The sequence below is a fragment of the Scleropages formosus genome, chromosome 17, assembly GCF_900964775.1.
Source record: "Scleropages formosus chromosome 17, fSclFor1.1, whole genome shotgun sequence".
NCBI lineage: Eukaryota > Metazoa > Chordata > Actinopteri > Osteoglossiformes > Osteoglossidae > Scleropages > Scleropages formosus.
In genome coordinates, this window is record NC_041822.1 from 23,894,349 (window position 1) to 23,922,342 (window position 27,994).

General features: G+C 48.7%; 1 protein-coding gene across 2 annotated transcripts; it reads left to right on the forward strand.

Annotated features, from left to right (window-relative positions):
• Positions 1-27,987, forward strand: mtmr3 (myotubularin related protein 3). Of its 2 annotated transcripts, XM_018731642.2 has the most exons (21): positions 1-186; positions 6,306-6,379; positions 6,586-6,658; positions 11,796-11,885; positions 11,989-12,105; positions 13,959-14,041; positions 14,270-14,436; positions 15,481-15,577; positions 15,761-15,874; positions 16,146-16,348; positions 16,619-16,750; positions 17,220-17,331; positions 17,901-18,096; positions 18,185-18,370; positions 18,576-18,746; positions 19,039-19,166; positions 20,076-21,456; positions 21,546-21,656; positions 21,759-21,847; positions 23,377-23,403; positions 26,138-27,987. In XM_018731642.2, exons 3-21 carry the CDS (start codon positions 6,656-6,658, stop codon positions 26,301-26,303), a joined length of 3,573 nt encoding a protein of 1,190 aa, XP_018587158.2. In that variant the 5' UTR covers positions 1-186; positions 6,306-6,379; positions 6,586-6,655; the 3' UTR covers positions 26,304-27,987. The 2 variants fall into 2 exon arrangements, with proteins under 2 accessions (XP_018587158.2, XP_029115317.1); XM_029259484.1 differs by lacking the exon at positions 23,377-23,403.
• Positions 27,988-27,994: the final 7 nt, after the last annotated feature.

The window sequence follows — 27,994 nt, forward strand, 5'->3', positions numbered from 1 at the left end:
CGCCACGCACAGAGTCCAGGGTTAGGAACGCGGCGATGGCGACTCGGCTTTTCAGCGGGACGGACTGAGACGAGACCTGGAGCTTGTCGTTCGTTCGCCACGTCCTCTGCCGTGTCCTTCGCGCCGACCGCACGAAAAGTCGACGAGGAAGCCGCTACCGCGTCCCGTCGCGCACTTCGCTGCCAGGTGAGTGGCGCCGCCGTCCTCTCCGGGCTCGCCGTGTTCGCTGCGGCCTCCGCCTGGGGTCCGCCCTCCATCTCACAACAACAACAACGAGCGAGCGGAGAGCCGGGAGAGCAGGGAGAGCAGGGGCCCCTCAGACGGCCTCCTCCGGCGCCTAGGGCGAAGCGCGACGGAGACATGGAGACGGAGCCCGAGCGACGAGCACAGCACCTGCTCCTCCTGCTTGCCGAGAGGAGCAGAGCCGCGGCGGTGGCCGACAGAGCCGCCTCAGCCTGAGCCTGCGGTGTCTCAGCGCCGCCGCGCGCAACGGGACGGAGCCCCCCGGGCGGCCCGACAGACACGGACACGGCGGCGGGCCGCGTCGCCAACGCTAATTACACGGCTTTGCGCGGCGAGAGAACACTGGACTGAACAGCGTCCGCCTGCCTGGGCTGGGGAGCGGAGCGGTGACCGTACGGCGTACGACTCGAGTGTCGGGGGGAACAGGAAGAAGGAACACAACCAACGTCTCGGTACCACCGTGATGATTGAGAGGGTTAACTAGCACTGTGCCAGGGTTACCTTTGGGTTAACTAGCACGCTAAGGGTTAACTAGCACTCATTTGGGAACTAGCACACTGACTAACTCACTGGGTTAAGTTAACTATCACACCAAGGGTTAACTAGAACACACTGTTTACGGGTTACCTAGAGCTCATAGTTAAAAAAAAAAAAAAAAAAAAAAACATATTTAAGTTAACTGGGCTAATTGTCAGGGTCAACTAGCACACTGTTTAAGGATTACAAAACACCCTAAAGGGTTAAATTCCACACTACTTACCACTTAGCTAGAGCTGTTGAAGGGTTAACTAGCACATTGTTTGAGTTAACTTGCACACTCCTTAAGCAAGGGTTACCTAGAACTGTCATAGGGTTAACAAGCATACTGTCGAGAGGTTATTGCATCATTCCCAGTGCATTGACTAGCATGCTGTTTAATGGTTACCTAGAACTGTCAAAGGGCCAATTAGTACTGTGCCGAAGAGTTAACTGGCTATCGAGGGATTATTGCATCAGCGCCGATGTGTGAAGTAGCACACTTTAAGGGTTATCTGGACCTGTGTGTGAGGGGGTTAATTAGAACAGTCAGAGGTTTAACTAGTACTATGCCAAAGGGTTGGCTAGCACACTGTTAAAAGGTTCACTGCCACACTTCTGAGGCCTTTTTTGCATTGCAGTAGTCCGAGTAGTAATGTGAAATAAGTTTCAAGTGGCATATTTTCACTTTTGCATTATCCATCTGCTCACTAGTAAATAGCATGTTATCAGTTGGGTCATCAGTGTGCTAACTAGTATTAATGTTAATTAGCTCTTTGTACAGTAACTGTGATGTTACAAATCTGTGCAAATTAGTATTTTTAACATTCTGCTGTCTCATGGATTACAAGCCTGTTCATGAGTGTTTTTCATTTTAGCAATTTTATTGTGTGTTCATAGTGTAGAATTAATTTAACTAGTTCATTGCCAGACTCTCCTCATTTATGAACTGTTGATCTGTTACCTAATATGCCATCAGTCTCTTAAATGGTACATATTCATTGTTTTATCCGATGCAGTAGTCTAACTTGTTCATCGCTAGTCTGCTGACTACTGAATGGTTGCTCTTTTAACTAGTGTATTATTGTGTTAACTAGTATGCATTATCTAGTTAATTGCTACGTGGTTGAGTAGCGCATTACCATTCTTTTTTTCTCTTGCGTTACTGATATAAGAACTAATTTATTATAAGTCTGCTCGCTGTTGCCTTATCTATCTCTTGACCGGTTTGCTAGCAGCCTAGTTTGGTTTTCCTGAGAGGTGATCTTGTTTCCCTACCTCCTCTCTCACGGCTCATTCAGCTTGGGTTGTTCCATCACCCACACGTTTGTTCTCTGCTAACGAAGTAACCCCAGTCCTGTTTGTTTTGTTGTACCCAATCCGCCAGGTTGTAGCTGGTTGGGTTAAGGTCAACACATACGCATACGTGTGTTTCAGGGTTCTCGGCATCACTCCTTTGTTTTGTTTTGAGTTTAAGGATCTTTCACATGCATCTCGTAGCGGGAAAGTCCAGTAAGAGCCAGCTGGTCTCCTTTCTTCTGAAGGTTTTTTTGTTAATTGGAGATTTCTCCTTTTCCCACATAATTTGATTGTTGTTGTTGTTATACAGGTGGAGTGTTACTGTTGCTATTTTTAATAACTCTGTGAGACGTTACTTTTAGCCAGAGAGATTACTCTTATTACCTCCATGGGTCGTTACTGTTGTTATTGTTACTATCCAATTAGAGTATGGTTCTTACTGTCAAAATAATTCTTCGTGTGTTGTAAGCTATAGGTTATACAATGTAAACATTTTACCATGCAGAATCAGGAATGTCCTTCATATGAAGTCTGGCAGTCCACCCCTCCAATTTTGTCATAGAATATTATCACATATAATTTATATTGTCCCTTTCCCACAGGTGATCCCCCCCCCGTATTGTTCTTCCATTTCTAATTGAACACGTAATTATAAACATCAGGCTGCAAGGTACGAAGTTGTGAACAAAGATCCTTGTTAATTATGACAGGGGTTTTTTGGATATTATTGAAAAACCGAAACGTGTCCACTGGAGGGAGGTCCTATGAAACACGGGATAGTGTTCCGTTTCTGCACCGCATCTCTGTGCCCAAAGTCATATTCTTTCCCTCATGTGTGTTATTTAATCATATTTAATCTCTGTTTATTAAAGAAAGATTAGAGAGGTCTGGGCCTCACTGTAAATATGGCCTCATTCGTGTTCTCATGCAATAGATCGCCTTGCGACTCTCGCTTTTTTAATACACATCGGAAATATGGCACGTGTGTAACGTGGAAAACTAAATACGCAAACACAGATCTGTAATCTGCCTTGCTGTCCATCAGCAGTGGATGGTACAGCACCAGCTGGCACACGATCTACGATCACTGTGCTGCATGTTACCTCCTGTTGCTGTGGTTGCTATGCCACTGCCAGATCGGGGCCCGCTTCTCGAACCTGGGACCCGTGAGCCGTTTTGTACTGGACACTTTGTTCTTGGCAAGTCGGGATCTTCAACAATATTCACCCAAGCTCATCACACATTGTCCATGTCGTTCGGGCAAAGGGCTGTCGTGTGTGCAGATGTTGCAGGTTGTTGCATGTTGCATATTGATTGCTCATCATTTGAAGTATTCGTGTACGCACGTGTGTGTGTTCACCTTGGTGAATAGGTATGAACTTTGTCATGCAGATCAGCGCTCCTGCCGTGGTTGCAGATTAATCCCGATATATGGTCAGCTGCTACTGAAGCTAACTGCCTCAACCGCTTAAAAGTCCTTGTGTTGTGAAGTGTGAGAGTCATATGATGCTGGTTTTTTTTTTAAACTCTCGTGACAACCTCTGCATGGCCCTGTGACAGGGGAACTGCAGCAGCCAAATGCAAAGTATACTTTTTTTAAATTCTCTGAATATGCTGAAGAGGAGTAGCGGTAACGCTGGGCAGCGACATGGTTTATATAGTTTTACAATTCCATCGAGAGGTTACGGGATCCTCTGTGAAGGTGTCTCTCATATTTCCATTTTTCGCGTTTTACATTTTATCTACAGGGCTGACACTCTCATCCCAAGCAACGTTCGTGGCCGGACTTGGCAGGAACGCAGGCGGTTGGAAGTGTGGCGCTTGATGACCTTGATAACCAAATCACTCACCCTTTCCTTGGCCGTGGAGCTGTGGGCCGGTGCAGGCGGTGGGCGGGGCACATGGATTGGGGTGTGGTTAGGGGGCGTGTCCAGACTTTTAATGCTGTTTTATGGGCCTCAGGAAAACCGCCGGACAAAATGCCAGAGTTCCACCCTGTTCTGTCTGAGTCCTTGCGGGAGGTGACAGCCTGGAGAATATCAAGGCATTCTGGGAAATGCACATTCTACAGCTGGTATGAGCAAAGTGGCATGCAAAGAAGTTGCGAAATTCCAGAACATTGTTTGCAGCTGACGCCTAAAATTAATGCAGCATGTTTCACCCCAGCAGTTTAGTTAAAATGATACGCCAGCGGGGGTGAGCTTCCGCGAGCCGACCGCCCTTGTGCCGCGCTCGCAGTAGAGTCGGTACACAGAACCTCTAACTCCAGTAACCCAATAATTGCTTCCGACTCCTCAGCGCTGCCCAACAGCTGCACATTATTTTGGGAGTCGACTTATCTGGGGAATATAGGCCTAAACCTATATTACACTTGTAATTTTTGGGGCTCGACTTGTACGCCCGATCAACTATAACGCGGGTATATACGGTACATTTAGTCGGAGTCAGTACACAGAACCTCCGACTCCAGTAACTCAGTAATTGCTTCCGACTCCACAGCACTGCCTCGCGCACCGGATCCTCTCGTCACATGCAGGGAGGCCTCCAGAGGAGTCGACAGAGAGCGTGTTGATAACCTGGTGGTGAACAGGAGGACAGGGGAGCATCAGCAGTGATGCAGAGAGAGGGTCATGGGGCTTTTTGCGGAGCGCTGCCTGGGCGGTGCCTATAAACACGCGGGTGTTACTGATTACTGATATGTTTAATCAGTCAACAACAGCCGTGTGCCCCCGCGGTTTCCATGGCACATAAGTCTTAGATGATGCTTTTAAAAGCAGTTCATAGCCTTATACTTAACCTGTGGGCTTTTTTAAAAATTAATTTTTTTTTTTTTTTTTTAACTGAAGCAATTCACCAGTGTCAGAATAACCAGTGGCTTCTCAATTAACAAATGCAGGTTCTTTACTGTACCACCTGCTGCGCACCCAGCTGAGTGTGAAGGCTGGTGTTGTTGGTTTCATATGTGTACTGGAGTTTATTACTATTAGTTTATTATTTATCAATTTAGCTCACTTTTCTCCAAAGCTACTTGCACTGATTTACCTGTTTATGTAACTGGGTAATTCTTACTGTGTTAATTCAGGGTAAGTATGTTGAGCAGGGGGTGAGATTCGAACCTGTGTCCTTCGAATACAGTGTCACTGCTCTAACCACAACACTACCTCCTGGCCCTAGTTTCCTGTGTATGTCGCGGGCACGTTTGCCTCGATCTGCTCCACGCACCATCAAGTCCAAGTGCTTTCGCTTTCGTTCGCCACGAACGCTTCGGTGCCGCACGCAAAGCTTTGTGACACTTGCCGTCGCAGTCCCTCTCCCTCTTAGATCAAATGTCCGTTCACGGCAGCGGCGACCTTTAGCAGCTTTCAGCACAAACAGGGTGCGCCGCCAGCGGGGCGGAGAGGGGCCCGCGGGGGATCGCAGCAAGCCGATAAAGGGGGGAAGTAGAGGAAGCGCCGCAAATGGGAACGAGTAGGGAAAGGAAGCGGATCATTGGATCGCCTCGGGCAGCAAACCTACCACTGACTGTGTGTGTGCGTGTGTGCGCGTGTGTGCGTGTGCGTGCGCGCGTGTGTGTGCTTCCCTTCCTGAGGTTCCGTGTTTGGGGCATGCCAGTGTGGGACCTGCAGAGCGCACCACCAGCCTGGCTGTCCAAGTGCTACAGCTGATTTCAAGATCATCTTTGGCCTGTCTGCTCTGGGTTATATTTAGGGTTTGTGTTTGTAAATATTTTTCAATAAGTAAACTGATCTTCTCTCCTTCATTTATTCCCTCATTTAACTGGTATTTAATTCAGTTTCTCTTTTTTCCTTTTTTTCGTATTTTATGGTGAAGCGGCTTATTCTTTTTTGCGCATTCATGCAGCTTTGTGTGTAGTCAAGGGTACAATGGCAGGGTCCATTCTGAGGATTACATCCGCATCTTTCGAGTATTATATCAGCATCCTTCTGGTTGTATTTTTTAGTTCTTGAAATTATAGCGGTACTATGGTGTCTCTGTATGGTATATTAATGTAATAAGTGCACTTTTAATATTTGTACCTTTGGGTTGTGGTCCAAGAGGTGAAGATTCATCACCTCTTATAGTCCATCACTTCCGAAACTAAACTTCAGTTGTTTACAATTTTATTGCATCGTAAAAATGAAACTGATGTCAGTAAGAGCCTCTTGTAATCTGTGTTATCAGTTGTACATTCCCTTTTGCTTTGTTTCCCTTAAGTATTTCATTCTTATTTTTATTCTTTATTCCAGAATCAAATGTCATCTTTTTTGTCGAGACTCTCAACACGGAATCTGAAGGTCGCCACACACATTTCCTTCCTTTGGTGAGTTGAGATACCAAAGTTGACTGTGTTTCAAAGATGTTTTATGGTTCTTTTCAATGAATATGACCGTTTTAAATGCATACAAACACAGTGAGAGCTGGTACCACGAAAGCTCGCTGGTGTCCCATTCCTGCTCGGTGTCCCCCAGCTAGTGTGTGCGTACACTTGTGTGTAGGATGCTGACAGGTCCTCTCTTCTTTCCGCAGATCGAGAACCAGATCCTGTACAGGAAGCAGGTGTTCCTGGGAGACCAAGCTGCAGGCTGTCACTGGGGCCATGGTATGACCAGCGGGGTGGTCCCTCATGGGTTTCTGTCCTGCTTTTCTCACAATGAGGGGTGTGTGTCTGTATTTGGAAGCTCACCATTGATTTGTGCTCTGCCCCCCCAACACACCCTCATCCAGAGTGTCAGACACTGTTTATTCAGTAACACTGGCGGGATCAATGTTTGACCTCCCTGTCACTGTGCACTGCAAGGTGACGCAGGGTCCAGTTTGTATTTACGCCTCTCGCCAAAGCCCTGACACCCCCTGCCTGGCGACGCTCCCTGCCCCCGTCTGCGTCTGCCCTCTGGCACATCGACGCCCTGCCTGCGCCAAGTGATGGCGCTCACCCAGCAGCCCATAGAATGTGCTGTGCTGCTCTTTCACAGTCTGTGGCGCAGGCTTTATGGGGGCTGCCATTGTGCAGCATCATGTGGTCATCGCCAAAACCCACCATGGCTCAGTGGTCCTGGGGAGGGGGGGGGGGGGGGGGTCCTGCCTCTACAGCCTTCCCAATCCATACAGACCTCATAATTATCTTTTTTAATAACTGCAATGTGCTGCATGTAAATCTCAGTACCGCCCTATATTTTACATTCCAAGGCTGGGTATCTCCGGGGTCCCGTGTTGGACAGCCTACAGCGTCAGGAATTGTTCCGTTTGCAGTGGCTTGTTTGTTGGCAGATGTGCACCAATTTGAATTCTGAGGCCACTTGATCTGCGTTTAACCACACGCAGTAAATTTAGAGCTCTTATGCATTCAGGGCGCTCGAATGTAAATAGACGACTGTGGGTATTTAGAGCTGCAGAGTAGCCCCTCTGTAGTCTCTGTGTAGGTACGCGTTGTAGGGCTCTCTCTGCGTGAGACCGGCCCTCACAGTGCTGCTTTTCAGCAGGCTCGGGCCACGCTGAGCATGGGTTTGTGGGATTGAAAGAGCTGGCAGGAATGAGCACGCTGTATTGTGAGATGTGACAGTGCCCGATTCAGTACGTTTGGAGGACTGTGCGACTGGACACTATCTGATTGAGGGAGTGCGTGTTTGCAAAGTGCACTGACTCCTCGTGACGAATGGTTGAGCTACAAATTATTGAAGATAGGAACTTTTTCCGTTTATTTTTACTTACACTGCCTGTGCTTGTCTGTATTTGAAAATTAGCTTTTTTTTTTTTTAAACCATAGGCAATGGACTATTTACTTACTGAGCTGATAGATGGCAGTAAAGAGCACAAGATGTGTGGGACCACCATAGTGCAACTCTGTTCCACAATGTTTACAGCTCATGTCTGAGATTCCTGAGCGCTGGTGATTCATGACAAGATGAGGAATGCTAGGACATCACTTGTTTTCCGTCAGTTTAAATTAGCGTTAATTTTAATGTAAGTCAAAGTTTAAAAAAAAAAAAAAAAAAAAAAGTTTTGAAACAATTAGAGTGATATCCCGGGTGTTTCAGGATGTATCCCAGAAATCATAGGATCTCTGTGTCATCAGGCTTTTGTTGGTTGTGACATAGTGGTAAAAGTGACTTCAGAGATGTTTGCAAGCCTCATGAGGATTGTTTGTTTTGGGAGTGTGCGGATTTGGGTGGTTTGAATGCAAGTGTTTAAACTTTACAGTTTATTTAGTATTGTGGCCTTTCCAGCAAGTTGCATCTGGGCGCTTAACAGCGAATACAAACGCAAGCTCCAGACGCTCGGAGCTATTGAAGAGCGAACACGAGGAATAATAACCGGGAAGAGCATTTAAGGACTGCTGGGGGAGAAATGCCACAAGTCAATAGGAGCAACTACACAAAACTTCTAATGTAGTTGAAGACAGAAAAAAAACCACATGGAATCCAAGGCCAGCTGACTGGCCACCCTCCTGCTCATTCCATCTTTGAATGATTATGTACATGACCATTATTGTGGCCTATTTTTTTTTCCCCCTGGTTAATCTTCGATAAGATGGCAGCAGATGAGACGAATGATGACTGGACTGATTTAGTGTTGATGCTGCATTATTTTGGGCATCTACTGATTAGTGTAGTATATGATTGTATAAATACAAGAGGGATCAAAAACTCATTTTCTCCCAAGAGTATCACCCCCGGCACCGGTGTGGAAGTTAAAGTAAGTTTCCTGAATAGTTCTGTGTGAGTAGCTGAGTCTGAAAGAAAAAATACTCCAAACTGAGCTGTCCAGAACTTGTTTAAATCAGCATAATAGACTTTTCCATTCTTACAGCCAACATTTGTGTTGTTCATTACCACCTGCAGGTTCTCCTTCGCTCCTCAGTATGTGAGCTTTCTGTGAATCCATACGGTGAACGTTCACAGACAGGTGTCATATCTGAAGGTTCAAACCAGGTTTTTGTGAGCAGAGACCAGATCTCATGTTTATCATATATACTGTACATGTATGTATTTAGTTGACGCTTCTCCAAAGCACCTTACACCATTGAGCTGTTTAGTTACTTACTCAGCTGTTTTTAATTATTTTTTTAAATTGGGGCAACAAGGCAAATACCCTACTCACAGGTAGTACAACAGGAGGCACAGGATTTGAACCTCTGACCTCCAAGTCCAAAGGAGGCAGCTGTAACCACTTAGACTACATGGTGCCACAGTCATGCTCCAGCACATGAGGGCTGTGTGTTCTTGAAAACCTCTTTGTAAGGTGAATTCCCATAAACCAGACGTAATTATCTTTAGTTTCAATAATAAGTGTCCATATGTTCCCGAGCCCCAAAATTAACTAGTAATGCTAAAATATGACCAAATGAACAGTAGTCCACCAGTTAATATTAGTTGTCATAACCCCACATAAGAAGGCAGTTTCTCTTTACTCTAACACTGCCTGGCTGTTTGCTCAACTGTTCTGTAGTTATCATGTATCGTGCACTTAAATGGTCAGAAAGATATTGTTACAGTGCGGTGTGGGGGGACTAAATGAGTTTCCTTGTGTTGTCTTTCGCTAAGAGCGTCTATTTTGCTACATAGTCAACTGAGTTTTCTGCTTCTGTGAAGCTCTGATAGGTTGTTACTAGAGGCAGTTGGTAGTGTAGTGGTTAGAGCTGTTTCCTTTGGACTCTTAAGGTTGCAGGTTTGAATCCACCCCCAGCTGTAGTACCCTTTAGCAAGGTACTTACCGTAAATTGCTCCAGTAAAATTACACAGCTGTATAAATGGGTATAAATAATTTTAAGTATCTTAACATTTAATTTGTTTTGGAGCAAAGTGTCAGCTCAGTGAATAAATGTAAATGTTTAGTGTTTATTAAACGATTGCCTTGCTGTGCATTGTGGGAATGTGTGTTCAGGGCAGCCAACCGTGGACAGGAGTTGTATTGTTAGGAGTCACATGCACAGGGTTTGACCCTGTCCTCTCCTGGTTCCTGCATTGCTTCTCAAGTAACTTGCTCTGCTTTCTGAGCACATCATCCTGCTTTAGAGTGCAGACAAAAGAAATAAAAGCAACGCCTATGAATTCACATTTACCAAACAAGAGTTGTGACCAGTAAAACTATAAGATAAGGGGTTATTGAGGTTTACAATGAGCCAAGCTAATTCGAAAAATGATGTGCTGCTCAGCTGTGGACAGATGCGTGAAACCTAGATTCTGTCTTTGTAAACATGAAGAGACTCCTCATAAGCTGAAGTAGGGCTATTAAATGGCACTCCTCAGGGGGGGAAAACTCAAGTGTTCACCTCTTGGGGTATGACTTTTATTAGTCAAGACCACATCATGTGCCAAAGAACAGATATTTAATCAAAGCGGCTGCAAAACACTGATTGTTTACTTGCCAGACAAATCCGATTATTGACACAAAGAGCCCTAGTGGGATTTTTCAAAGTCTTAGTATTTTGTTGTCATAATTTGGGCAGTATGTGCATGTTCTGTACACTTTGGATGTCATGCAATTTGAGGGATTCTAGGGGTTATTTTGCTTTGCTTTTTGGGGGTTTAGAGTCCAGGTCGTCCCTCTTCCACAAGGCAAACCACCCCCCAAAAGTGATCCCCTGCTCTTTATAAAGTGTATGCCTATAGTTGTGATGCAAACAAACCCTGAATTTATTATCTTTTAAGTCATACAACTTGCTGTTAACCGTATCTAGTTACCCTCAAAGTATGTAAATTTCTGCTACCATTTATTGACATCCTGTCAACGGTAACATTATGGGGGGAAAATGGATAAAAATTGGTGATAAAAACTGCATTGCATCAGTTCTCATGTGGTTCATGGTGTATGCAGATTTTTAAGAATCATTTTTTAAATGGTTGTGTTAATGAAGCGCATTGGTGGAATGAAAACGGGAAAAGACCTAGAATCTTCTGACATGTAGAGCAGCCTTTCGTCACGTCTGTGAGCTCTTGTAGCTGAGTGTCGTCGCTTGTACCGTGGGCTTTCTCACAGTAGTGTCTCCATCGCTGTTGGTACCCCGCCAGCAGATCTAAATGCATTGTTAAAAATATTTACAATATGCGTGACGATAGCTAGGTACAGTTCTTTAAGAGACCCTCTCTTGTTAATGAGATCAGACTGCCACACGTCATGTCATTTGTGTAAAACATGGTTTGGAAAATCACATATCGACGTCCCGCATCATACAAATTTAAGATGCTTTCGGCGCTGCTTTTGCTGTTTTGCTTCATTTTGTGTTTCATTGCAACATTTTCTATCTTGGTGTGTGGTGTGCTGCATTTCCAACTACACTTTCCTGCAATTGAGGTGTTGGTTCACAAGCTGCGTTTATGAATCAGTTTGTGGGGGCAGTTCATAAATTGTGAATAGTTGACACCCTGCCTGGTGCTGTTGAGCTGAATCACTGTCAACTTCAGAGGTAAACTTTCTTTTTATATGCCAGCCAATGTTAGACTTTGGATTTTTCATTGTTAGTAAATCATTTGGCCACACCAAATAATTATCAATGGGTAAAGATTAAGTAAACAATCTGTTGGCATAATGAATAGATAGTGTCAGTCAACCATGTTTTACGTCGAGGTTTGCTGTCATCTGGTCGTTATTAAACGGTTTACAGTGGATGAGATTCGCTTCCATGACATCAGGCCAGGAAGGATTGATGCCTGTGGGTTGTGCGGGATTGTGGGATTGGAGCAGCTCTTGAATCAGGCTGCAATGCGTGCTGTCCTCACCACGGTTCTTGTCTCACGCAGGAGGAGGAGGGGCAGCACAGCCTGGAGTGCATCCAGGCCAATCAGATCTTCCCAAGGAAGCCCCCTGTCCTGGAGGAGGAGAACCTGCAGGTGGGGGTCGGGGGGGGCGGCAGTGATTCTTGGTTTGGCTGCTTTTTCCTCTGGCGGGACATGGAGCTCCCGGTGATGATGCCCCTGTGTCTCCCGGTCACAGGTCCCCTTCCCTGAGCTGCACGGCGAGTTCACAGAGTACGTGGGGCGCGCCGAGGATGCGGTCATCGCTATTTCCAGCTACCGCCTGCACATCAAGTTCAAGGAGTCCATTGTTAATGTAAGTAGCTCTCCTGTTAAGGCAAAGGAGCAGTACCCTGGATGTGTACCCTGTTGTACGTTTAGCCCCGGAATACACAGGGGAGGCTGCTTTTGCAACACCGGTGAATCCTCTAAAGGGAAACGGAAGGCACCCACGGTGGAATGCTAGTCCTTTTAGCATAGAGGCTAGTGGTCAGGTGCTCGGGTGCCAGGACCCAGTTCGCTGGTAGGCGGCTGTTGGCAACACGACAGCGTCCCTTCTTGTGCTTCTGAAACCCTGTCCCACGCATTGGATTTGCCATGGTTGCAGAGGACTCCAAGAAGCTGTGTACCATGCGTACCTGTTCGACCCACACAGTCACTGTAAGGACATTCTGGCCTCCAGTGTGGTCGTTCACACACGTTGTAAGACATTGACATAGAACAGAGTAAACTTGACTTAGTCCGGCTTTCATGGTTAGTGTCACGTTATGCATAATTACATGAGTAACGCTAAAACCTGATAATTGGGAGAAAACAGATTATGCATCCATTACTATTTTTTTTTGCAGCACTAATGTAAAATGGCATTTTTTGGACATTCATGGTAGTTCTGTCAGAAGTAAAACAGGTGATTGGCTGTCGGTAAGTGAATGTCGGAATGGCTCGATTAAAGTGGTGTTAGCTAGCTAGTTACTTCTATGTGGCATACACCATATTCAGGTGTTACGTATGGGATGCGCTGTTCACGTGCTCAGTTACCAGGTTACGGGGTATTTTTAGATATTCCTGCTTTACATAATGGGAACAAGGAATTACTCTGAGCAGCTTTATTTGAGCAGAAAGGTGTTCGCTGGTGATGCCAGGAGGGGTGTATCGATCTCCTCCTCATGAGCCAGGCCATTCGGAATTGGGGGTGGCAGCAGAGGGGTAAATGCATTCGATCCTGTCCCACTGTGACCCCCCCATCACGCGGTTCGGCAAGAAACGGTGACACCGGGAAAGTGACAGCAATGCAGCCGATGTGTCGCGATTGTCCCCAGTGGGACAGGAAGAACTGGAAAGCTGTGACCGTGATGGAGGGGGCATGGCAATACTCTCTGGGTATTAGCAGCTTTTCCTAGCAGGCCTCTTGGAATTATGGGAAAGGTGGGTCATCTGACAAAATGGAACACATCTCCTTTATGACCAAGCTCCAGGCCAACCCACACACGAGTTGTACTTATTGTCCATTTTTCTCCCTTTTGTCTTTCTTCCCGGGTGGTCAGAATTGTTCAAGTGAGATGTCAGTAAGTACCCCCGCGATGCTGCCTGTGTGCGCACGGGGCGCGAGCTGAGCAGGAGCGCCATGAGCTAACCCCTAGAGCCACATTCTCTCCAAGTGCATGGAGAATAACTCTGCAGGGTGCGGGCCGGCCAGCCGTCCTCTCCGACTCGTACCGTGGAACACGTGCGCTGTCCCAGTGCATGCTTCGGATGGTGCTCTCGGAAACCGAAATCCAGTTCGCAAAAAAAAAAAAAAACTCTTTAGAGTCTGCGGCAGAGGGAGGGGGGCATGTTTGGGTGCGGCACTCAGATGGAGGTCATTTTCTGAGCTGCATAATGAAGCTCCCAGCAGCCTTCTGACATAATGGCTTGAAAACTGTTTCCCAGCAACAACAGCTAACAAGTTGCCTGTGTTTGGTGTTTCGCTGCGGTCAGACATTGTGCGGCATGCTCTCATGTGGGGGCCCTTCCAGGAGCCCAGCGGCCCGCAAAGGTGCCACGACTTCATGATCCTGCACGGCTCGTGTGCTTTTGAGTGGCAGAACAGTGAGCCCGTTCGCCCCGCTGGGCGCGCGTCTCCTCGAACCTCGTTCTCATCCATCCTCATTCATCCTCCTTGTCCTCCAGGTGCCTCTGCAGCTGATTGAGAGCGTCGAGTGCAGAGACATTTTCCAGCTCCACGTCACCTGCAAGGACTGCAAGGTCATCAGGTAGAGTCCACAGTCAGTCACACACTTCCCTCCCTGCTCACACATTTTTTTTTTTTTTTAAACGATAGTCAGTTTTTTCCCCTACAGATATCAGATTTTTAGTTTGATCAGATAGCAGCAGTAGCGTCTGCCTTCAGAGATAACTTCCGTCCTGTGTTTGTCGTACGTCTGCCAGCATGAGTATGCATAATTAGACTCTAACTGCTGCTCGTGTGTGTCTCTCAACAGGTGCCAGTTCTCCACCTTTGAGCAGTGTCAGGAGTGGCTCAAGAGGCTCACTGGTGCCACGAGGCCACCGTCTCGCCTCGAAGATCTCTTCTCCTTCGCCTTCCACGCTTGGTGTGTAGACTTCTACGCTGGGGAGAAGGAACAGCATGGGGAGCTTTGCAGACCAGGTACAGTCCCCCCTGGCCGCTAGGAGGCGCAGTGCTTAGAGAAGGTGACTTTGCAAACAGAATTTGTCAGTTGGCGTTCCGTGTCGGGGAGGCGGTGGCACAGCAAGTTTGGCCAGGTCCTGCTCTCTGGTGGGTCTGGGGTTCGAGTCCCGCTTGGGGTGCCTTGAGATGGACTGGTGTCCCGTCCTGGGTGTGTCCCCTCCCCCTCCAGCCCTTCTCCCTGTGTTGCCGGGTTAGGCTCTGGTTTGCCGCAACCCTGCTCGAGACAAGCAGTTTCAGACAGTGTGCGTGTGTTCCGTTCGTGTGTGTTTCATGTCCTGGAATCCTGGGAACTGGTAAATCTGCTTACTAAACTGTTGAAGCTCTGCAAGTATCTGGAGGAAAGGATGAAAGACTCAAAGAAAATAAGTGCACTGGCTCCTGAAGTTACGAACTCAGTAAAGACCACAAGGCTGCTCGCACCTTTGTTCATAACTCCGAAGTTACTTTTACTGCCAAGTTATAATCAGCAAAGGGTTCATTCAGGTGCTCTTGCCATTTTATACATGAGTTACAGGAAGTGTTCTAAATATACAATAATAAATACTTTGTAAGACTAATATTTTTTTAATTTTGAACTACATTCAAATTAGTTTGGAATTACTGTAAATGAAAATTTTTTTTCCGCAAACTTGTAGTCATTGCTGATTGTTGACTGATACAGCCCATAAATGTGCAGTGTCCTTTATCTTGTTATTGATCCCCAATGCTCAGAAAACACCAGTCACGATTCGTAAGCGCTCTGCTTGTGCGGTGGCTCCATACTGGTATTCTGTTTGGGTGCTCATACTGCACCTGTTGACTAGTTGGGTAAAAACAGGTTGTGTTCGCTACAGACAAATCTTGCAAAACAGACCTGTGAAAGTACAAGGAAAAAAAAGAAAACTGCTAGCTTTGGAAACTTGTTACTCAACCACAGTGACCTCCTGTTCTAGCTGACTCAGTCACTGTCCCACAGTCCTTAGCTCTCTGAGTCGTTCTTTTATTAAAATTGCCTCCGTACAGGTGACCATGTGACATCTCGGTTCAAAAACGAGGTGGAACGGATGGGCTTCGACACTCAGAATGCCTGGAGGGTGTCTGAGATCAACAATAAGTACAGGTGAGTCCATGTTGCTGTGCTGCATTTTCTTTGGCTTTTTTTATATGGGACCGTGGGCAGTTGCTCTTGGTCCTTGGCGCCAACCATGCATGAGGTGCACCCTGGTTTGTGTGTCTGATCATAGAACCATTAGTTAGGTACATGCCCTGCCCGTCCCCTGACTGTGTGTCCTGCTTCTGACAGGCTGTGCCCCAGCTATCCGCAGCTGCTACTTGTGCCAGCCTGGATCACCGACAAGGAGCTGGAGAACGTAGCAGCTTTCCGCTCCTGGAAGAGGTTTCCAGCTGTCGTCTACAGGTGTGTGTTTGTGCGAAAGAACCAGAGACAGAGGGGGGAGGGCTGCAAAACAAGGTTTAGTTGTGCATCGAGGAAATTTTACCTCTTTCACCTTGAGGTTCACCTGCCAAGCTGTCGGGAAACATCTCCAGTGTTTGTGTGACCCCTTTTTTGTGTGTGGGATGTTTAACCTCCAAGTAGGAAGATTAGCAGTCCTCACCTTCACGGACCTCCGTGAACCCCCGCGAACCCCTCATGACCCTGAATTCCAACATCCTGTCATGTCCTTCAGGCACCAGAGCACAGGGGCTGTGATCGCCCGCTGCGGTCAGCCGGAGGTCAGCTGGTGGGGTTGGCGGAACGCGGACGACGAGCACCTCGTCCAGTCCATCGCCAGGGCCTGTGCTGTGGACACTAGCCTTCGCAAACACCTGGCCAACGGCTCATGCACCCGTGAATACCCCAACGGCACCGACCTCTCAGACACAGACTTCGGTCAGTCCTCCGACAGGAACGTCCCCGGTGATTGAGGGGCTGCAGGTGGAATGTGTGGATTGTGAAGGACAAGTGAACTTGTCTTTACAGCTGGTTTGGCTCTCAGTGAGAGATGGTGGCATCCCCTGTGTATGAGACATAAGGACTGAAAGGGAACTGGTTGGTCCTTGAAACGATGTGAGCCAAACAGTCTTCAGAATCAGCTTGGTGGGAGTAGTTCAGCTTGATAGGGACTCCGGTGGAGATGTCTTAGTGGTCCATCTTTTTCAGACTCCTCCATGACCAACAGCTCAGAGGTGGAGACCATGGCCACCCAGCCCCAAAAGCTGTTGATCTTGGATGCCAGGTCCTACGCAGCTGCTGTGGCCAACAGAGCCAAGGGAGGCGGCTGTGAATGCCCAGGTAAGGAGCATCGTGTTGGCTTTCAAGTGCTGGAAGGTTGGCAGAGGGTGAGGGCTGTTTGGTGTGAGCAGCTACTGTGTAAACTCACTGCTCATCTCATGAGCGCAGTAAGATCTGGAAGTCTGGTGCAGCGTTCCTCGTCTTTCTATTGACCAACACTCACCAGGCGTGAGCAGTAAACACTGGAAGTGAGTTTAAAGTTGTCCCACATTCTTATTGCATTTGGATGCTTTTTCATTCTATCTGTTCAGAGGCTAAAATCAGCTTCCTGTGGCTTGTCTGCATAGGGAATTTTTTAGAAAACAGAAATGAGACTCATTACAGTTGATAAACTAGGAAATAAATCTTTGCAAAGTCACAACTTCACTGTGACATGAGGATCCAGCGTTCCATTTTAGTTCCACATGCACACATTAGTTCAGCTCATACGTGATTGCAAGTGGAAGATGAGTGACTCCTTGTTCTGCAGAATACTATCCCAACTGCGAGGTGGTCTTCATGGGCATGGCCAACATCCACTCCATCCGCAAGAGCTTCCAGTCTCTGCGTTTTCTCTGCACACAGATGCCTGACCCAGCTAAGTGAGTGTGGACATGTGTGTGGTGTGCTCCAGCTGTCCTGCTCTGCCATACTCTGAGGTTCCATGTCACCGGGGCCCATGCCACCCAGCTCCTTTGTAATTGCTTGCTTGAGCTGTTGCTAGGCAACACATCTGCTTTGGCTTTTGGACTTTCATAACTTGAATCGGAATAGTTAAATTTTAAATGGTTTCTCAGAACATGTTTGAAAGATCAGTGAGTGAAACGATTTTGAATTAAAAGTAATTTTGGGAACAGAGTGATGTCTGGAGTGGAGGCGATTCTGTCCTGGTCCAGCAGTTGACATCAAAGGGGCGGCATGGTGGCTCAGTGGGTAGCACTGGTGCCTCACAGGCCTTGGGCCAGGCATTTGGACATACGTTCAAATCCGCTTGTCTGTGTGGAGTTTACTTGTTGCTGTGCTCTATAAATGAGTGAATGATTGCCGATAGTTCTGGATAAAGGTGTCGGCTAAACGCTACATAACAATAATAACGAAACGAAGCAATGTGTGCCGTGACCCCGCTGTTGATGACGCCTCTCTCCCTCCCCCTGCTGCTCTGCACTTACAGCTGGCTTTCGGCTCTGGAGAGCACCAAGTGGCTGCAGCACCTGTCCCTCATGCTCAAGGCTGCCCTGCTGGTGGTGAACGCCGTGGACCGGGACCATCGGCCCGTCCTGGTGCACTGCTCCGATGGCTGGGACCGTACACCCCAGATAGTGGCCTTGTCCAAGCTCCTGCTGGACCCTTACTACCGCACCATCGAGGTACGTTTGTGCCAGAGTGGGAAGGGAAGGGGAAAAGTTTGTGCTGAAAGCCCTGCAAGTCCTTGACCTCCCTTTCTCTGCCTCACAGGGCTTCCAGGTCCTCGTGGAGACGGAGTGGCTGGACTTCGGGCACAAGTTTGCCGATCGCTGTGGCCATGGGGAGAACTCTGAGGACGTGAACGAGCGCTGCCCTGTGTTCCTGCAGTGGTTGGACTGTGTGCACCAGCTGCAGCGCCAGTTCCCCTGTTCCTTCGAGTTCAACGAGGCCTTCTTGGTGAGAAAGAGATGCGTTTGCTTAACATACAGTTTCAGACCTTTCGAACCGGAATACCTGGAGTTTTTACCAGAAAATAGCACTGTAAGGAGGCAGCTGAGTCACCTTCACCTGGTGACCTCAGAGGTCTCTATATCGCGGTGTCTTTTCCTCCTTTACCTTTTGAATTTGAACGGCTAACTCCCCTTGCCCCATCCCTGTTCAGGTGAAGCTAGTGCAGCACACCTACTCCTGCCTCTTTGGCACGTTCCTGTGCAACAGCGGGAAGGAGCGTGAAGACCAACACATCCAGGAGCGGACCTGCTCCGTGTGGTCGCTGCTGCGCCCAGCCAACCGCGCCTTCCGGAACATGCTATACTCATCACACTCCGAGACGGTACCGTACCCCTTGCGCTTCTCTCCACCTTCCTGCCCTTCTCCTTCGACATGAATTCAGCACCTCCCCCGGAACAGGAGATGGGCCTGTCTTTGTCCCACCCATTAGTGTAGACCCCTCCCTTGGGAGCTCTCATTTACAGTGTACCGTGTTTGTTTTGTTACTGCTTTCCTGGTCATTTTTTAATTATTTCCACGTGAGAACATTTAGAATCACAAGCGGTCAGAACAACCCTACATGCGAGAGCTGGTTAATCTCGACCACACCCACGAGCCTGTCCACCTCCACACAGGTGCTCCATCCCGTGTGTCACGTTCGCAACCTGATGCTCTGGACCGCCGTCTACCTACCCAGCTCCTCCCCCACCACGCCTTCTGATGACTCCTGCGCCCCTTACCCCGAGGACCCGCTCCCCGGCAGGTGAGCCTCCAACCACGACTCCACCAGTGTGAAGTAAGAGACCCGCCAGGCCTCAGCTTTGAGGGGTGTGTTGTGGGGAACTGTCTGTCAGTGCTTTTTGGACCCTTGGCTTCCATCAGTGTGTCGTTGCACGGTTAACAGAAGGTGGTTGAGTTGAGATCTACTGTCATGTTGATTGTACCAGTTTTGGTCACGTCATCAACATGTAGAAAGGGACAAACGGGGTGGAGTGGGTCAATCAGTACTTGTTTGTTTGGTTTGTGATTGACCTTGACCCCTAGATCTTGACCTGTTATTTAAGGTCCTTTTGTGTTGAACTTGCGTGTCCTGGGTATCTCAACTCTCATCAGCTGCTTGTGTCTGAATCCACGCGTTGGAGGGTTGAGCCCTGTCAAGAAAGCTTCTCCCAGAAGCTCAAACCGATCAGTCAGTCATGACCCTCTATTCATTAGTCACCCCTTGGCCTGTATAAACCCTGTCCTCCTGCTGTCCATCCATAATCTTGCCCTGTGTTCTCACTGTCGTTAGTGAGCGGTTTACAGGCGCCGCAAGGCCGACACGTGTGCCGGGCTCGTTGATGCCCTGCCAACTCCTTTATGAACTGAGCTCAGTTCTCCTCTCTGCTCTTGGTTTGTGCAAAACATCCCTATTTTCCAAACTACCCCTCCACCGAACCATGCCCTCCTGCTCACGCAGCTCCAGCTCTAGTGCCTCTAATATTAAACTGCATCACTTATAGCTACTTGGTCTAATTAAGCTTGATCACTATTTTCATCCAACGTTTGAGGTACAGTCCACTGACGGTGCTATGTTCACTGATATGTGATTGCTGACTGGGGATTGTGAATATTTTTTTCTCTTTTTTTATGTAAACATTTACCCTCCCTTTTTCATGTTCCATTTCCTCAGACTCCCAAAGACAAGGTCTTTCGACAACTTGCCCAGCGCCTTGGAAGTGGGTGGCTCCTTGGCCCCAAATCGGCGGTCCAGCGACCCCAGCTTGAATGAGAAGTGGCAGGACCACCGGCGCTCTCTGGAGCTCAACATCGGGGCTGGGCCTGAAGGGGGTGGGCTACCAGACCCTGATGGGAGGAGCAGTAACACTTCAGGGGTGGGGTCTGCAGATGGATGGCCAGACAGAGAGCTAGAAGGGGAGAAGCTTCCGGCAGAGGTGGGGGAGGGACTAGAAGAGGGGAAGATTCTGAGGGTGACGTTGCCAGGAGAGGAGAGCATGGAGGAGGTGGAGCTCTCTGTCGGGGTGGCCGAGGGCCAGATGGAGAACATCCTTCAAGAAGCGACAAAGGAGGATGCTGGGCTGGAGACGCAAAAGGGCGCTGGTGCTTGTAATCCTGAGGGGGCTGCTCTTGATTCGGAAGCCCCAGCCAGCCCCAGTGTGGCCCCCCCTGTGTCTGCAGGGCTCCCAGTTGGTGTGGGGACTGTGGAGGAAGACGCGTCCAAGGAGTACCAGGGTATTGAGCTGGGACAAGCCGCCCTGGAGATACATCCCAGTCCCGAGGACACAAATGGTGCCGTTGCTTCCAACCCCTCCCTGCCGGACTCCTCAGGGAGCTTGACCAATGGTCACGCTGAGTCATTCTCGGGGGAGCTGGGTGCCAGTGCTGAGAACCGTCACGAGGTCCCTCATCTCAGCCAGCGTGCCGTGGAGGCGCTAGAGCTGCGTGAGGACAGGATCTCCCTGATGGAGAGCTCCACAGAGACGCTCACCGAGGAGGGGGCTGCTCGGCAAGATGTCCCGGGGCAGCTGTCCACCTCCCCGTTGTCCCGGGTGCCCCCCGATGACAAGACTCCGTCTCATTACCTCAGAAGGAAAGGACCCATTGAGGCGGAGTCTGAGGAGGGCGGGTCCAGGACTTTACGGCCCTCCCCCAGTGCCTTGCCGCCCCTGTGTGCTGAGCTCGGCCAGCAGGGGTCCATATGCAACGGGGAGACCCCTGAGGCAGAGCCCCGTGTCAACAGCCAACGCTCCCCCCTCAGTCGCCAGGTGTCGGCGGCCAGTTGTGGCTCTCTTCCGCCAGTGCCCCTCCGAGGGCCCGGCCGCTGTCCGCAGCGGCCGCCTTCAAGTCCCGAGCAGCCAACACGGAGCCACCTGGATGACGACGGGCTGCCCGTGCACAGCGACATGGTGCAGCAGCGACTACGGCAGATCGAGGCCGGACACCAGCTGGAGGTGGAGACGCTCAAGCGGCAGGTGCAGGAGCTGCGCAGCCGCCTTGAAATTCAGCAGCAGGGCGGCGGCCTGCGGGTCAACGGAGATGTGGGCGACGAAGTGGTAAGGAGACTGCGCCGTCCGGCAGCCCCGCCTCCAGCCCGTCACGCCAGCTCTGCCCTCATGCCCTCTCTCCCCCCCCTCCCCGTTAGACCTCCATCACGGACTCTGAGTGCAACCTGGACGCCAACTGCCTGTCACGCTGCAGCACGGAGCTCTTCTCAGAGGCCAGCTGGGAGCAGGTGGACAAGCAGGACGCAGAGGTGAGTCCCGGGGGTGTCTCCGGCACGGCAGAGCAGGGGCTGGCGGGCTCCACAGTGCGTGTGGGGGGTTGCGCCTAAGGGCACACCTATGTTCTCTTACAGGTGACCCGGTGGTACCCGGATCACTTGGCAGCGCAGTGTTACGGGTGCGAGAGCAGGTTCTGGTTGGCCACCAGGAAGCACCACTGCAGGTAACTGCTGCCCCCACCCCCTTTTGGGCTATGTGCCTGTTTGGTCACACCCCGTTTTGGGCCCCAGCCACCCTGCAGTCGGTAGTGTTTCAGTCCAGCAGTTTGGGCCAGTTCAGTTTCTTTTTATTGCTCCATAAAGTGGTCCGGTGCCTCACAATTCCTCATCATGAGACATTAATATGGTTTTTTTTTGCCTCCACTTACATTTTGCTTGAATATGGGTATTAAATAAGTGTCTGTGCTCTATACAGGATGATCCTGAAACGCATTTTTCCTATGTTTGCGTAGCAGTTCATTCTGTTTCCATTGAAGGTGCGAATCCCCCATGGTGCTTTTCTGTCAAGGGGAGTGTTTGTACTTCGAACCCATCATGTCCTGAATCCAGCTGGAGAGTTCTCATTTTGACCTCCCTCACCCCCAAGAGTCAGTACTATTAGTCTGTCAGCGATTTTTTTTTTTTTTTTTTTTTTTTTTTTTTTTTTTTTTTTTCTCCCCCCCCCCCATCTTTTAGTTTCTTGAAATAGTTGCAATATCTGTAACACCTTTATAGGAACCTTTTGTTGTCTTCAAAGTGTGAAACGGCCATAACGCAGCAGTGCACTTTGTGCGTTGTTCTGTCTCCCCCCAGCCATTTCTGTAGTTGTTTCAAATGTTCAGTGAAAGAGTGCCTGTGTTTCTGCATCTTCCTCTGATTGTCTGCTGCCATGAATTCTTTCTCGGGGCCCATATGGCCAGTACAGCAGTGTGTAATGGGGGGGCCTCCCCAGTCATGGTGAAACAGCACATTTTTAGCCAGGAAAAACCCTCCAAGCAAAACGACTATCTGCACAGTGATCAAGGATTACTGCCGAGGAATAGAAAAAGAATTAATATGCGACATCCATCTAAGAACACGTGTGTGGGCTTATGAGAAACATCCAAAAGTGTGTTGAAAAGTTAGATGTGTGTGAGCTGATTGGTTGAGGCTTGTCTCTTGTCCTCACCGAGGCAGATGATTGGATTATCAATCTGAGCAATCTTATTGGGTGAGGAATCAGAGATCTGATTGGGTGTGTGATCTGTGCAATCTGATTGGGCAAAGCCCTGGTGTGAGACGCCTGTGAGGAGCGGGTGAGTTTGTGCGCGGGAGCCCGGGTCCGAACGAGGGTGACCAGTCAGGGCCGGAGCGGGGGGTGGCGGGGATGAGGGTGCCTGGTCCATCAAGTTCACCTGGCGTCACGGGTGTGTGTTTGTCACTGGCACTCCCTGCAGCCCTCGACGGGGAACGGGGACAATGGCAGCGATTGCTTGGCGCTCTGGGTACGAGGTGACAGCCGGAGCAGCTGTAAACAGGGGCTCGCTGCGCTGTACCACAACGCATAGTGTAGCGCAAGGGCCGCTTAAGCGGGTGTGTTGAGGTTCTGGTCAGCGTGCCCCTCATTGCGTACCACCTAGGCAGCAACAGGGGGCACTGTGTCCCCTTTCCCCCTCAGCCTCAAGGCCTCTGTCTGACTGCTCTTCCTCTCCGCTGTTTCCCCTCTCCTCCGCAGGGGCAGGGAGCCGATTGAAGAAGCCTGGTGAGACACAGCCCGTTGGTCCTCTCTGCCCCCCATGTACCCCATGCCCCTCCCTCCGTGCATCTCTTCCCTTCCTCGTTTCCATACCCCCTTTACTTTCCTCCTAACATCTCACCGTCCCTCTGCCGAGTCTCCATGTGATGCATTAACTGCACTTTTCACCTTTCATTCCGCAACGTGTTTGGAGGTCTCACACACCCCAGTGCTCCTGGGAGAGTGTTTGGCTCTCGGGCCCATTGTACGGCCCTCAGCCAGCAGTTTGGCCTTAGTTCGAGGAGGGTTAGTTCTGGGTCGCAACGGGATGCTCAGTGTAGACAGAGCAAAGCTAAGGATTTCAGCGGAGACGCAATATCCCTGAGAATTCAGGGGCATCAGAGTTGGGCAGCAGCTGCGTAGATCTACTCATCTGTATGGCAGCTGGATGGGCTGATGGCGAGTGAATAAATGGCGCATGACCCATCCAGATGATGCAGCCTGCTGTTCTTGAGCCCTCTGCAGTTGGAGTGGCAGTTGGTGTTGGTGCCGGACCTTCACATTTTCTCCTGGTCGTGCTGAGCGAAGGCATGCGTGTGTGGATCCTAGAGGTTCTTTGCAAGGTCTGAAGGTGTATCAGACTTGTTATTGGAATGATTTTAACCTGGATTGTGTGTACGATCCCTGGCTTTGTTTGCTTGAAGTTCTTAACTTCTGTAGTAGCATTAAAGACATGTTTCATGTACTTTTAGGTCCAAAAACCTAAATTCTAAAACGTTTTATAATTACTACTGGTTTGTGTGTGTATGCATGTCTAATGGTGTGTTACCCATCAGTACACATATGCACTCGGCGTCACTGTTGCTCTGCGTGTTGGATCCTGTTTTGGCATGGTATGCATGTGCATGGTACCATGGTAATGTTCTTTGTACATGTGCGTCAGACTCACTCCATATTTGTGTGTTCTGAATCAGGTGTGTGTTTTTGCGCATGTGCATGCTACAGCTGATCCGAACTTCACTACATGCGGAGAAGTAGAATACAAACCTCGTTTTGATCAAATTAGACATGCAAGATTTTTTTGCTTTTTGTGTTTGTTCAAGGAATGATTGTTTGTGGCCAGTTTGTATAAAAGAATATAAATGTCTTTAAATAGATGCACATATCATACAACATGAGTGAGTATAGATATGGGTGCTGTGCAGAAAGTTTTCTTAAGCCTTCCCTCTTGAAACGAGAAGCATTTTGTCCTGAAGATCTACCCATCAAGTGAATTGAAATGAAAAATAATGCATTCCTGGGCTACAAATTATTCACTTTTTTTTTTTTCCCCCCTGCAAACATCCAAAACCGTGCCTTTTCTTTTCAACACGGAAAAGACGTCATTCAAAACCAAGTCCAGAATATCAGGCCCGCAGTAATCCAGACTGTTAAGTTTGGTGTCCATAACGTGTTTAGCGTGTGCCTTTTTTTTCTATCCCCTTTCCCTCATTATTAATCTTGGTTTTCTCTTTTTGTTGTATTTTCTTTTTCTTGGGCAGCACAGTGATGCAGCGGGTAGCCCTGGTGCTGCACAGCTCCTGTGCTCAGGGTTCGGATGTGGGGTCAAACCCAGCTCAGCCTGTGTGGCGTTTGCACGCTCTCCTTGTGTTCGTGTGGTTTTCGTGTCACTACTCTGGTTTTCACTTTTTACGCTTGTAATTTCAAGATTCTGATTTACTTTTGCTTTACACTGGCAACCCATACATTCTTCTATATTGTAAAGTGCTTCAAGAAGCTGCTCTTCAGTGCACTCTATTTGGGCAATGTAATTACTGTAATGACTCGTACACCTTCTCTGCTGCAGTATTTGTATCATTTTCAATAAATGATAATCTGACTAAAGCTATTCTTAACAATATTGCTTTTCACAAGAATTTCGATAAGTAAGGCTTCCCTTTCAGGTTTATGGCAGTTTCTTCATAACATTCTTCCTTTAAAGGTCATTTCTACAGTATTTTCTGAGAAATGCTTTTAAGCAGGCACATAACTGTGACACAGCTGAGATTGTGAGGGGAGCTTGCTGACCTTGTGTGGTGCTCAGCATCAACAACACTCCTAAGGTGTTTTTCGTAAGTGAGCTGATAGGTCCTTACACATATTTTAGGGTAAAAATAACATTTGTTTGTAAGTACGAATTCTTATAAAATGAGTGTTCTTCATGTTTCAGTATCTTAAGAATCTTTAACCTGTTGAATATTGAACTCATCACTTGATCACCCGCTCAGCTCTTTATTCTGCCTTTTCACAACTGGATTTTCATTTTAAATCTTTGTAAATTGGTGCTTTTTGTAATTAATGTAACAAAATCATACTTGAAATATCTGTGGCCTTTGAACGGTTTTCCCCAGACACTCCATTTCCACTTACCGTAAGCCTGAAAGTCTTTTTTCCAAATGGACATACAAGTGAGTCAAAAGTGAGATGAGCAGAGAGGTGTGTGAGAAGAGCACAGCGCTGTCCTCACTGCTCTCTCTCTCTCTGTCTTGTTTTAAACTGCACTTTGCTCTTCTACCAGGATATTATTTGTGGAATAACATTTAGAATATTCGTTTCCAGCACAATCGTAGGAACTTTACTGTCCTTTCAAGCTTGGAACAGAATGTAACGTTGACATGCTTATCTGCCTGAGAGAAAGTAAAGAACAGGCTAGTTTTTCAGTTATCCCACCGCTGACACCAGCTTGTCTGACTGCCCTCCGCCTCTCTGTCGCCCCCTGCAGGAACTGCGGTAACGTGTTCTGCGCCACCTGTTGCGACCAGAAGATCCCTGTGCCGAGCCAGCAGCTGTTCCAGCCGAGCCGCGTGTGCAAGGCGTGTTATGGCAGCCTGCAGCTCTCCGCTGCACCCCGGGAGCTGGAGAAACCCATTGCTGCCAGCTCCAACTAGGTCCCGCCCCCTTCGCAGGGCCCCCTCCATGGATGGAGTGAAGTCAGGGGACCTGGAGGACCTGAGAGAGAGCGAGAGAGTCTCTCCAACGCACTTTGGCGCCTGGGTGTTAGTGCACCACATTGTCCTGCTTGAGGGGAAGTTTGACGTGTACATAGCGGCGCCGCACACAGGTGCAGGTGGGCGACGCACTTTGGAAAGCTGGCGTGCTCCGGGCCGGCGAGCCCGGGGGGTCATGTGAACGCACAGAACTGTGGGAGTGATACGGAGGGATGCACACGGGTGACGGGAAGGACGCTCAACCCGGACTCGGGTCGGGCCGGAGAGGCGAGGCACTGGAGCGCGCTGTTTGAGGATGACCTTCCTTTGAGGCTTTTCTTCTCCCGTTTCCAAGGACTCTTTGAGTCAACGCTGTCAATCATCTGGTGTTTGCTGTTGTTGGTAGAACAGGGCAGGTGTGGCGGTGTGCTGCCTGGTCCCTGGTCCCTCACCCTGGGGTGGGATTCTGGGTTAGAGGCCGATCCAGAACATTCCCCGTAGCCCTGGGTCCTCCATACTGCCCTGCCCCTGTGAAAGGTTTTTGGTAGGAGGATCTTTGATGTGGCTGAACAGGTACTGTGGTACTGGTGTGTGCGTGTGGTGTTAAACAACAAAGCACGTTGCAGATGGGAATTACGGCTTCGGCCACAGAAATCTCTTAATCCCCGATCCTTTGGACTGCTGGAAAGTGAATGTTTGTAGCGACATTGGGGACCCCCCAATGGCTTATTTGAGTTTGGTGTGGCATGAGAGAGAGTGGTGAAGACTATTTGTTTCTGGAAGGACATGATCCACCCCCGAGGACGACCGCGGTCCTTCGTGCGCTTTGTAAAATACCGACAGTAAACAAGATGTACATATGAATATATAGCACTTCAGGACTTATCTTTAATCAATGGCTCGAAGTATGTCACCAAAAAGTTTTTGCTTCTCTCCAATCAAGGTGAGGGTGAGGTCATCCGAGGTAGTGCTGGGGGGGGGTGTCCTCATGATGCTGCTGGGTCTAAAGTGTGTTTCCATGATGCTGTCACTACCTGCTTTTTCTTCTATTTATTGGCATTTTTTCATGTCAGACCTTAAAATCTTCAAACTGAACTTCTGCAAGATAATCACACATCTGGGGGTCTCAGCTGTGATTTAACAGGTCGCCTTAATGTCGACACTGGAGGCCCTCACCCCTTGAAATAAGTACCTCTCTCCATGTGTTCTTGTGATTTTTCCCTCCTCTCTCTTCTGCATTTTGGCTACTTTGCGAACAGAAAGATGTTTGTTTGTTCTCTGTCCTGCACCGGAATGTCTCTTTACAGCTGTTTGGCCATCGAGTGCCACCAGGAGCCGTTTTCAGCTCATACTTTGGACTTGTACGTCTGTGTTCCAGAGGCTCAGCACACGACCACACGTGGCAGCAGCTTCCATTGATTTTTTTTTTCCCTTTAAATTTTATAACTGACCCCCGTTCCGCCACAGATTATTTGATATGTTTGTGTGCCTCGAGACTCGCAGTGCAGCCCTTTCTGGTAAAACGCAAGCTGGATGCGTCCCGGATGAGTCCACTCTTCACTCCCCCCCAGCTGGAAGTCGCACTCCTGCTGTGTAAGGTTAGCAGGTAGACTATCAGTCACAGAATGTGAATTTTTTTTTTTTTTTTTTTT